General features: G+C 43.1%; 1 protein-coding gene across 6 annotated transcripts in view; it reads right to left on the minus strand.

The window, feature by feature from the left end:
* Positions 1-7859: 7859 nt before the first annotated feature.
* Positions 7860-12527, minus strand: part of Tsc22d1 (TSC22 domain family member 1) — a 111922-nt gene continuing 107254 nt past the window's right edge. For 4 of the 6 annotated variants that reach the window (XM_076872601.1, XM_076872606.1, XM_076872600.1 and 1 more), the window contains 2 exons: positions 10381-10432; positions 7860-9227 (listed from right to left, as the gene is read on the minus strand). In XM_076872601.1, the coding sequence (XP_076728716.1) occupies positions 8970-9227; positions 10381-10432 (310 nt within the window). In that variant the 3' untranslated portion in view covers positions 7860-8969. Of the gene's footprint in view, positions 9228-10380; positions 10433-10847; positions 11255-11486; positions 12060-12527 lie in introns of those variants that run through there. The other 2 variants (XM_076872610.2, XM_076872608.1) reach the window with 2 other exon arrangements.

The following is a 12527-nucleotide window of genomic DNA, read 5'->3' on the forward strand; positions in this document are numbered from 1 at the left end:
TTGTCTCACACATGAGCTTTTGAGGGACACCTCATATCCAAACCATAACACTCTCCCCAAATGAGCACAAGCCGAGACCAGAAAATCCTCTGTAAAGCTGTGTCTCTTCCTTCCCTCAGTCACCGACTTCTCAGATACTCATTCCTCCTTCCTCTGTTCCCCAAATATTTCGCTGTACCGTGTCCCTCATGTATGATAGTTATTCGTAATATATCTGCCTTGGCCGCTAGACAGGGCACCTCAAAAGCAGAAGTAAACTGCTTTCAGTTTTCACCCGTAACACCCAAGTGATTCCCCTAAGCTTGGCACATGGTGGGTGCTTGATAAGTGGGACCAGTGTCACAAATGAATAAACAGTAGTATTGTCTATAGAAACATTTAACCCTCCATCACTGGGTTTTCTGGGTCAAGTGGCTGTGATGTGGGAATAGGGAATGTAATTGTGTCGTCTGTGCCGTGGCCTTGTCTGGTACCCTGCTGGACAGAGAGAAGAGGTTCAGTTTACCCTCATGCAGGATCTTCATCTGTGGATATTCTGACTCAATTTGAACCCACTCTTCCCTTTTTAATTTCTTCAGGACAGAATTCTCTGGCCAAGTGACTTGCTAGCCTGGTGGGAGCTTGGGACAGGATCCTGCCTATTGCTGTTTGCTGGAAGGGATGGGATTCACGTGCCAGCCCAGAATGGTGTCTCCAGGTTCACTCCCTTTGGTGAGTGTGGAGACATGAAATCAGCTGGTTTTTGGAAAACAAGCTCAATGGCTGCCTGGGCCAGGTATGGAACTGGATGAGAGGCGCGTGATGGCAACTGTAGTGAGGAGCCGTTACAAGTGTGGTGGGGCTGCTGCAGCTGGATTGCCAAGCCTGGTCATGGTGAGTGAGCAGCAGTCATGACTCAGCAGCTGCTGACTGGAGGGGATACAGACTCTGGGATGCTAGGACTTGGAACAGTACTCCAGTTTCAGAAGGGATAGCACTAAGTCACTCTTCGAGAAAACATGTCTCTGACCAGTGAGCCTGGCGTGGCTTGAGGAGTACCAGACTGTGCCTCTGATCTCACCTGAAACTTTGCCAGTGGCATGTCTCAAAGTGAGCTACACTTTACAACTCAAGCAGGCTTAGTCTCACTATATGGAAGAGATTTTTTCTAAACACTTAGGAAAATAATTCGTACCACATAGTTTTCAACGACTATGCCCCAAACTATTCTTCCCATGAGGTTTTATAGTTTCTTCAAAGTCACTGTCAAGATTTACCTTTTTCATGTAGCTATTCATCTATTTACTGCACCCTGGCTCTGATATGCTCAATTTATGTTAATCTGTTGTTATATTGTTTCACGTATTCCCCATGTTTATGTACCAGTAAAGGTGACAAGACTCAAAAATGCATGCCTAAAACATAATATAAATTTGCTTCTGGCTCTTGTATATCAGTCCAGACTACATGCAGGTTGGGGAAATGGGGGAGGGGCTCTGTTCCAGTCAGTCATTCAGGGACCCAGGCTGATAAAGCTGTGACATCTTCCAACATGTGATTTTCAAAGTGGTTGCAGTTGTCTCCATCCAGTTGACTGGAGGGGAAAGAGAATGGAGGATTGCCCATGGGAAGTTTTTATGAACCAGGCCTGGAAATGAGAGGGCAGGATTTCTGCCCATCTTTCATTGTCTAGAATTTAATCACGTGCACTCACCCAGCTGCAAGGGAATCTGGGAAATGCAGTCTGTGTGCCCAGGAAGAGGAGAATAATTTTTGGTAAGTGCCTGCCAGTCTCTGCCATTGGATCAAAATAAATATTTCAGGGGCTGAGCTTGTAGCTCAATGGTACAGCGCTTGCCTAGCATGGGTGAGGCACTGGGTTTCAGCCTCAGAACCACAAAAAATAAACTAAAATAAATAAATATTTCATCTTCTTGTCCTGACAGAACAAACTCCCTGTCTCAGGCAACAATCCGGAGCCTCATCCAACTTCTATACCAGGTCCAAATCTATACAAGAGGCACAGGTATGGATGAGCTCCCCAAGGTTTGGAGATCTATGAACCGAGACGAATTATCTTCCTTTCCACTGACAATGCACAGTGGTGGGCACAGTAATTGCAGTGAAACTGCTTGGCAAGTGTGAGAGACAAGCAGTAGGCCCCAGGCCGTGGCAGCTGTGACATCTTGCCAGGCAAGCACTGAGAAGGCTCCTTTAGCTTGGCAGTGGAGGATTTCTCTGATTTCATCCTGATTATTCTCTCTGCTAAGAAATCCCTGGCACATTGTTCTCCAAAGTTCCAGGCTCCCAGCTCTGTCGGAGAAGCTTTTCTTGTTCAGTATCCCCCCATGGCCAGATACGAAAACGGTGTTGGGGAGAACTCTCTCTTTTGGGGTTGGACAGCTTTAGTGCTTCACCCACTTCCAGCTCCTGCAACTGTGGAAGCCTAAGTGTCATCTGAAAATTCCAACAAGGTTTTATTATTTAAGGCTCCATTGGCTTGTGTTTTCATTGGTTGTAAAAGTTCCTTGAACACTTACTAGGCTTCTCCCTTATTTGTTTACAGTCAATTCACTGTATCAGTACTACATGTAAAATATTTCCCTTCCCATGCCTATTTTATCTTTTTGTTAGTCTCTCTCCCCTACCTTATCAGCTGAACGATGACCACCTAAAGGTCACCTGATGGCATGAATTGTCCAATCTTTGCTGAAGGGATGGAGCACTCTGCTTAATCAGAAAGACTTAATGAACATTTACTGATTTTTAGTCTTACTTCCAACTCTTTGGGGTTTAGAAGCAGTAAGCTTTTCCAATACTGCACAGTCCCAAATTCCTACATCTTTTATTCCCTTTCTACTTACAAACTAATTCCTTTCTGAGCTCATCTTTTTCTTGAAAAACATAGAAGGGGTAAATAGTGAGTTTCTTGGCAAACAGGGAGGAGCAATAGGTCCCTCGCCCTGGCCTGTCAGAGCTACACAGTGACAAGGTACATGGTGGGGTTAGCCTTCTAAGTTCTCACAGATGAGAGTTTTTATAAAATGCTTTTTCCACTTCACAGTATCTTTGGCTTCCAATAGTTTCATCACCACCCACCACCCAACCATTGTCAGTGTCACAGTGGCTTAAGTTTTTTGACAGTAGCACCCACTTTCAGGGCATTTGTTTCCATATTAATTAAGATTAGCCACTGAAGCAGATGATTCTAAAATGCCTAATGGTGGGGGCACCCTTGCTCATGGAACAGGGTTGCCTGATTCCATGATAGTGGGGAAGGGCACCCTACTCCAGTCATTCTGGGACTCAGCTGACAAGGGCTCTGTCACTTCTGAGGTCACTTCATCCTCATCTGCCTGGTTCCAGGATCTTGGGGAAGGGGAAGAGGCACAGCAGATCACCGAGTATGGTTTTCATATGGGCCAACTCGGGATGGGTCACTTCAGTACTCACTAAACCATGGTTACACTTCACTCCATGGTGGGTGGGAGCTATAACTGGGTTCAAGTAGAAGAGGAAATGGGATCCAGGGTGGCCAACTTGGTCCAGTTTGCTTAGGACTTTCCTGGAGTAGGCACCAAAAGTCCTGGGCAAACAGGTGGAGTTGGTCACCCTAAAAGCCTCCATTGTATTCTTGGTCCTTGGAAAGTCACCGAGTCTTCCATTTTCTTGATCACCTGGTCTACAGTGACTGCAAACCACATATTAGGGCATGTATTGAATGTGATTAGGAAGCAATGGGACACATTATTTTAATTGAAATACATGTTGTCCCTGGAAATTGGGGTGTGTGTGTGAGAGGAGCCTTGGGGTATCACATCAACTGTCTCTGCCCCTGAGTCAACTATAAAATGTAATGGCAGGGCCAGAGTACCATGAGGAAATGTGACCCATTCAGCAAAAACTCTTAGAATTCAGAAATGTTTTGCTAAAGGGCTCACCTGAGAAGGAATAGTGAAAGGGATGGCTCAGATATTATATCACATAATGCAAATTTTGCTGGAAAACGAAACAAAAATGACCTCATTTGTCCTGCAGGCAGCTGCGTAGCTGTCCCTGAGGCTTGCTCCCTCTACTTATCTCCAACACGTAGAAGGTATTCAGTAAATGTTCTCTGAACAAACTAACTCACCAGCTAAAGCTGTGAACAAACTAGCTCACCAGCTAAAGCTGTGTCCACTTTCTCTAATCCAAAAGATTTTTCAGATTTGTTTTGTTTTGAGGTGAAAGGTGAGCTGCCACTTTAGGCAGAAGCTTGTTTCTTACAGATAGAAGGAAGATGGATAGCAGGGGTGGAAATTTGTGACCTGTGGGCTGATTGGCTTAGGAGGTGTGCTTTTATTTGGTCTGCACAATGTTCAGAAGACAGTTATTTCCAGACAGAACCCTGAATTTCTACATCTTGAAAATTGAATGTTCTGGCAACAGGATGGTTGAATTCCCACACGGCAGCTGGATGGAACTGAGTGGCAGCTGAACCCATCAGAACGAGCACTCCCCTCCTCAGTTTTTGCCAGTCACTGTACCTTCTGTACCTTACCCTCACTCACTCGGGGCTTTCTTGTCATATCTGGTAGACACTGGAGTCTGAAATAACTGGTTTAGCACGCAGATCTACCTTGGAATATTGTAGCAATTTTGCACATTTTTGGGGACTCCTGAGTCTTCCCATAACTACTGATAGGATTTGAAATTTCAGGCCTGCCTGGCATTCCATAGCACTATTTTATGTAGAACTTTTCTCCATTAAGAATTAATAATTTAAGATATATTTTCTTCACCTATAATTGTTTACTTACTTCCACCAACATTATTTTCAAACATGGACAGTTCCCAGTTAATCCCTTCTCTAATGCACATCAATCAAACAGCTGTCATTTGGCATCATTTCTTAGATACAGAAGAAATGCTGCATTCTGCCCACATTCTCTAAAGAACATTTTCTTCCTATGTGCATTTTCATAATAAAGTTTAAACAGCCACTACTATCATCAAATGCTAAATCAAAAAGCTCTCAGAAAAATCAAGCTGCAATAGCTTTGTTCCTAAGAAAAATATAAAATTAAATACATAGCTGGACACATCTGTAATCCCAGCTACTCGGGAGGCTGAGCAAGAGGATCACAACTCAGTGAGACCTTGTTTCAAAATAATTTTTTTTTTTTTTTTTTTAAACTGGGATGTAGTTCAGAGTGGGGAGAGCTCTGTCCCAGCAGCAAGGCCCTGGGTTCACTTCCAGTACACACACACACACACACACACACACACACACACAGAGTCATGTTCACACAACTATGAACAAGAGAATGAATAACTCAAAAGCAACAGCTGACACTGTTTGGAGGGTTGCTTTGAACCCATTTCTGTGCTTGCAGCCTTCTGATATTTGCCTTAGGAAACTCCTATGGAGACGGAAGGTCCTCATTTGAGGCATGAGGCCACAGATGCCAACAAGTCACTTAATTAGTAACAGACAAAACTAGTATTAAAACCAAATTAATTTGGTCTAAGAAATTAAATGAACAAACACACACATCACACACACACCCTCCTCCCAAAGTTAGAATAAAACAAGTCACAGTGGAAAGCAGAGGTCCAAAGCATATAGGACAGGATGTAATCCTCATAATCTGATCCAGTCCTTTTACAGAGGAGAAATCAGGCCTGAGGGGTTCAGGCCTGCAGAGTCTCTTGTCTCTTGGTGCTTGTTCCTCCCACCAGTGCAGGTACCCTGCGGCACATTTCAAACCATGTTACCTAAGAGGGAGAGGAAACTTCATTTTCTCTGCTTCTCTTTCTAATTCTGACACTATTGCTGTCTGAATGGAGCTGAAGTTAACATCTAAAAGCAGTCATGTTGTCAGGCCCCGCAGCTTCAATTACTTGTTTTACACATTTTATACACGTAAGGACCAGCGGTGTCTGTACTGAAATTCATTTCCATTTCTAATTTTAGTTATAATTAACTTTTATACATTTCTTGCATAATTTAAAAACTGATTCTGGCATGGCATATTCATCACAAAATGAAGAGTAAATTTTTGCTCTTAAAATATGTAAAAAAAAAAAAAGCAGTTACTGAACATAGCTAATTTGAAACAGAATACAGACATTCATTAAAATCATGTAAAATTCCTTGGCTTTTCCTTCACTGAACGGCGGTCTGTCCTGCTGCAATTAATGATGTCATGAACACCCACTACCCCTCATGGGCAGCTAGTTCACTGCTTCAATACTTCCATTCCATTCTCCTTAGAAATCTTTCCTGCCCCACAGAACAAAATGTGATACAATCAATTATATAAAATTATATATTATATAATTGATACAATCAATCAATTATATAAAACCTACAGGCTAATAAGGCCTTTTTTATGATTAAATATGTCAATCACCTAAAATACATATAATAAATGAAAGGAACATCTTTCAATTTTAATAATTAATTCTGACTTCACATACAGTATTTGGCTACCAAAATTTCAAGGGAGTTTTATTTCTTCTGTGGGGAGGAAGGAACTGGGGATTGAACACAGGGGTACTCTACCACTGAGTTACAACCCCAGTACTTTTTATTTTTTTAATTTTAGAGACAGGGTCGCACTAAGTTAACCAGGCTGGCCTCGAACTTGTGATCCTCCTGCCTTAGCCTTCCAAGCAGCTGGCATTACAGTTGTACACCACTGTGCCCAGGTTCAGAGTTTCACATATTTAATAGAAGGACCGAAAGGATTCTTCAGTAATGGAGAAGAGATTGAGCTTTTCCAAATCCTCCACAATTTCCACATACAATGTTAGGAAATTTCATTTAAAAACATAAAAGATGAAATGGCTACTCACTACAGTTTTCCTTTTTGAAGGAAATATAATTACTACCTAATTTGACTTAATTTAAGTCAAAATTATCTGATCTTCAAATTAATATGACACAAGATTTTTGTGAGTCCTCTTCAAGTTCCCCAAACATCTCTGGGCAACTGCCAGCAGGCTATGATGGGCAGCTAGTTCACTGCTTCAATACTTCCATTTTCTAACTCACGCATGCCATCTGAGTCTTTTCAGGAGTCTCATGACCCACTCACCTGTCAATCTCCTAAAAATGGAGAAGTGACAGATTCAGAAAGTTAAGTCCTTGTCCTACAAGCACATTACATAGAGTTTGTGCATGCTCTGATTCCCATATGGCAAAGGGCTGTTGCTAAGGTCCTCAGACAGATTATAGACAGTTAGCTTTAGGATTCCAGTGTACTTTTAAATTTTGACTTATTTTACATTCCTATAGAATCTGCTGGGAAGGACTCCCTTGATCATCAGGTCCTACCTCAATCGAGTACAGGCAACCCCTGGAAATCAGGTCTTTTGCTTGGACAAAATAAATTATTGCCCCAGAAGCTAGAAGCTCAGAGCACCCTACAAGAGACATCCCAACCCAAGGTGAAGAGTCCTTAAAGTGGAAATCAGATTCTCTAAGTTTCATTTTTTTGATCTTAAAGATGTTTACTCGATGAAAAACAGAATAAGGCTTATTTCCCATCTGGTTCAGTAAACAATGGAAGATGAAGATATTCATGAATTCCAGAATTTTAAAGCCATAGGAAAATTTAAGACATTTATCTTTCAATCCTTTTCATCAGAGCCCACAGAGGTGAAGTGACTTGTCCAAGACATGCTACAGTTGGAAGAACTGAGCCATCTTCTCCACTGTCTCTTCTCTTACTAGCCCAACAATGACGTGTCGAGTTCCTTCCACATCACACCCCTACTTTGTCCAGCACTTCTACTCCCTGTCAGGATTTTACTAGCCAAATTGCTTAGCTTAACCTGCAAACAGTTGTGAAAATACCTGCAATTATGTTCACACTGTAATATGGAAACACTTGTTTATCAACATTTTTATATGCTTTATTGAAAGTTGACAAGTACAACAGTTAAATACAGTGACACCTTACAACTGTGTAGAGAACATGCACAGGAACATTTGCATATAGCTACTATACAGGTGATATGCAGAAACCCCTACTGGGAACTCCCAATTTATTAGCTAAATCTGGTCATTTTTCAAAGTCATCAACCTGCTCAATCCAAAGACTTCAATGAACAAGGATTTACTTCAAAATATTCAGCAGCTAGATTTCTGATTACACAAAGTGACTAACTGTGTCAAATTCTTAAAATTTCTTCAGGTGTGGTTTTTGTCATGTAGCAGTTTTATGTAGGTCTCTAATAAAAGACAATCCACACCTCTTTAGACAGCCAATGAAACACCTAAATTTCAATCTGTACAACCTAAACAGTAGTTCCAGTCCTCTAATGTACAAAATAGTTACACTACGTACACAAATATACAATAAGCAAAACAACCTTCATAGTAAGATAGCCTAGGTCCCAGCTACCTGTCACCATTTTATCACTAATAGTTTTGTGTCATCCGCTGTTTAATAAAAGAGGCACAGTACTATTTTTTTTATAGGATTTGGTGACAGTCACAGTCGTCAGTGTGTACAATAAACTGCATTCCCCCTCTTTTTAGTCTTGTTTCTTGCCCCCCTTTCAAGTTCCTCATGGGGAGGAGAGGAGAGTGCAAAGTCCAGTGAGGAGCTCCATTGCTTCCTAACCCCATGGAGTACACTACCAGCAGCAGAACTCCTGGAAGTGGGGTGGGCAGCAAGAAGGGATGGAAAGGCACACAGCTCCTCAGCATCAATTAACCATTCCTCAGATTATCTGCCAAGCTGCACAGGGTACAATCCATGCTAATTCTCTGTAACCTTTAATTCACCCAACTAATAAATTTCTTCAAGCCAAAAGCAAATGAGTGTTTAATACTGGAAAAAAAAAAAAAAAAGAGATAATGGCATATGTCAGTCTCACGTCTCTTTTGCAGCGAGCAATGAAATGGGTGACTGTGGAGGCAGACTCTCCCTAGTACATCTTCCTGGTGTGTTCAGTTCAGACAGCAGCAGCAGCCAGTTCTGCGCGGGCATAGGAGGCTACGCGGTTGGTCCTGAGCCCTGGGACGCTGGCTGAGCAGGGGGCTGTGTGGTCCCCTGTGGCTGCGTGGTGGCAGGAGGGGAGCCAGTCTGCAGCTGGGCCTGAAACTGAGCGAGCTGCTCAGGACTGGCCAGTGTCTTCAGCAGATTGTTTTCCTGCTCCAGCTGGGAATTTTTCTCTATTAGTTCTTTGATTTGCTCTTTGAGGACCTCCACTTCCTCTCTAACTGCATACATCAAATGGCTTTTCACCAGATCCTAAAAGAAAAAGGGGGAGAAAAAGGGTTTAATCTACTATTTCCTAGACTCTGAATTTCTAAAGCATTATTTTGCAAAGCTCTCCAGGCCTAATCTTTCACATATTTTGCCTTTGAAGTTCAATAAACCAGACTTGGGGAAATCTGAATACAACCACAAGTGCACAGTACTTAAGTTTAAAGTATAAGTGATCAGGTCTTCCAAAATTCTATGTTTCCTCTGCAGAGGTTAGCAGGGACGCATACAGTCGGGTTCCTATTTGCACTTGGGCTCCTCCACTGGGCGCTGGGTTCCTGGAGCCAGGCCTCCGGGATGTTCAGGCCCGCAGCTTAGTGGCTGTTTCCCCGCCCCCAAGTCCCTCCCCAGCCTTCCAGAGCCGCCTCCCTCAGCACCGGCTGCAGCCAGTTCCTACAGAGCATGTTGCCGCATTTTCTTCCCTCCACCCCAGGCCCCCCTCTTTTCGTGATTAAGCTGACATCACAGAAACCTGGGCAGACGTCGCAGCCAATGGGAGCCCGAGTTATTTATAGCTCCGAATTAAAGGTTCGGAGTTTGCCTAGCAACAGTGGGCAGAGAATCCCGTGAGAAGAGCCACAGGCGCTGCTCCAATAACAAAGAACGGCCAAGGCGGAAATAAAAAATAGGAGAAATCCAAGCGCAGGCTGAGAAAACAAAACTTTTCTCCCATTCTCCTTCATTCTGCAGTAGCATGCATTGCTGGGGATCCATTTGTGCACGGTCTTAGAAGGCTCTTCACTGAGATCTCCACTTCTGGGGCCCTCCCTGCTCCAGGCTCCCTAGTAAAATTTTAGGATTCCTAGTGAAGCCATATCCTTAAAGATGTGCCCAGGACCAACGGAAGGAGACGCTGAGCCAGCGTTTTCCTAGCAAAAGGGGACACCCTAAAAAAATCCTAAGGTTGTATGAAATCAGTCCAGGAGAGAACATTTAATACCCTGAGGGCCTTTTCGTCCATGGCAGCCATGGTATGTGGCCCCACGCTGGCAGAATAGAGATAGCAGCAGCTTTTCTGAATGTATGAAGAACAGTCTACATCATCTAGTCCTAAGGGATGCACTGATTCCACCCCAAGACATCTCGCTTTCTGTGCTGTACCCACATTTAATACAAATGATTTTTAAACAGTACATACCATAGCTTGCTCGATTTTGTTGTCGATAGCTACCACACTTGCACCAGAGGAGCTGGAAAAAGAGGATAAAAGAGATCATCAAAAACAAATGGAATTTATCTTAAGCATCCAAGATAAAAGACGGATCTCTCAATTCTGTGATGTTATTAGCATCATATTTTGAATGTACTCAAACGCTATGAAATTTATCACCCTCCAGAAAATAAAGCCACTCTCTTACTAACGACTATCCAGGCATTTCCCTATTTTACTCAGCCACAAAGGGCTAAATTACATAATGTGGGAAAGCCTGTTCACTTGACAAGACCTGCGAAAATAACGCTATTCTGAACATTTCAAAAAGCAACATCCATGTCACAGTAATCTCTCAAGCTATGGACAAAGGAATTTGCCCGGCTATCTTTTACCTGCATTATTACAAATACCTTTCGAGTAAATTTTAAAAAACTACTCCAGCCAACATTTACCTATTGTCAAGTCTCACAGAGGCGTTTTCAGTCCCCAGCAAAGATGACAAGAAAGAAATTGAGAAATGTCTCAGTTGGTAAACTCCTAGATCCATCGCCACTGGTCTACACCATTGGGATTTCATGCAATTGCAGCCAAAAACACCCTCGTGGAAAAAATATAAAAAAGAGGGAACAGCAGCGGCTTTGCTTGTGCTAGATAAAGTCTTCTAGCTTTCTACACCCCAAGGAGAGAGAAAACAGCAGCGCCAGTTTAAAGAAACCCGGCTTCTGGGGCTTGGAGAACCGGGCAGATTCAGATCCCAGCGCTACGCGAAGCCTCGGGACCGGCAGCGCGGCTCCACTCGGCTCTAGACCGGGTCTCCCGGTCTAAGTGCAACATATATTCAGCACACAGAAGCGCCGATTGGCCAATTCCTAGTCGGACCGCCCCTCCGCTCTTCCCCGCCTGCCCAGCTCCCTTGGCTGCCTCCCCCGCCTGCGCTCCAGCCCAGCTCCTCGGGTGGGCTGGCCGAGCAGTTCTGGGAGCAGCTGGGGCGCGGGCCGCGGAGGCCCCCACAGCCTGGGAATGCCTGGCCACGACATGGACAGAAAGTGTCTAGGTCCCTGAAGACACGATCGATGCCCCGCACTGCTTACGTTTAAGGGGAGTCAGACCCCGGTCCCCGGAGCGGCCGGTCCCGGCGACTGCTCAACCGACAACGCTTCCTATTTGCAACAAGAACCGTCTGATCTACTGGGCATGCCCAGTCCCACCACTAAAGACTTGCAGGAGCTGGAGCATCTCGATTTCAATTATCTGGTTCTTACAGTAATGGGATGATTTTATAGAGGGTTTTATTTATAAGAATAATAACCCTACTGCAAGAATATTTTTTAAATGCTAATAAAATTACATTTGCTTTTTGAATAATAGTACCTTCACATGAATTTATCAGTTACTTTTAGAAACTAACACTATATTTTCTTTGCTAGGCATAAAAAAATTGGGTCAAAGGAAACCATAGAATGAAATCCAGGGTATCTTCCCCAAATGTCCCCAGAGTCATCAGCCTTGAAATCATATCTCCCCAACAGCACCAGGAATTAAATATACCTTTTTCCATTTATAACTAGAAAAGTCAGTCCATGGGCTGGATCCTAAAGAGATCCATTTTCAGCAAGTCACTAAGACAAGTTTTTGGAGGTTAAGCAGCAATTCTTCCAAGACTCAATCTTATTAGACTGAAATAGTCCAGTACCCTTCAAAGCACACAACTCCTTGGAGGTAGTCTGCCCATTTGCAGTGTCCAGAATCAGTCAAAAGGAGCATCTGATGGTGATTAAAAATAGTTAAGTAGCCAAGGAGTACTGCAGGCTCAACCTATGGTCACAGTTAACAAATAATTCACTTTGCCAAACCCAAATCAAGAGATCTGGGTGTAAAATGCAACCTGTGACAAAATTATCTCTGTTAATTTAAAATATCTGCAAGGATGCATCAGTTAAGATTACAATTAGTATACTGTAGATCTAAGAAGTTTGCTTATTAACACAATATAAACAGTTCGCAGTACATTTGAGAAGGGAACATTAACCTCTACAATACTGCCCTCTCATGGCATAATACTATAAAAACAGAAAGGGGGCGGGGACCCACTACAAAGTATTTGGGATCTAATTCATAGGCAAGTTGCATCA

Source organism: Callospermophilus lateralis, chromosome 12, assembly GCF_048772815.1.
Source record: "Callospermophilus lateralis isolate mCalLat2 chromosome 12, mCalLat2.hap1, whole genome shotgun sequence".
In the NCBI taxonomy this organism is placed as follows: Eukaryota; Metazoa; Chordata; class Mammalia; order Rodentia; family Sciuridae; genus Callospermophilus; species Callospermophilus lateralis.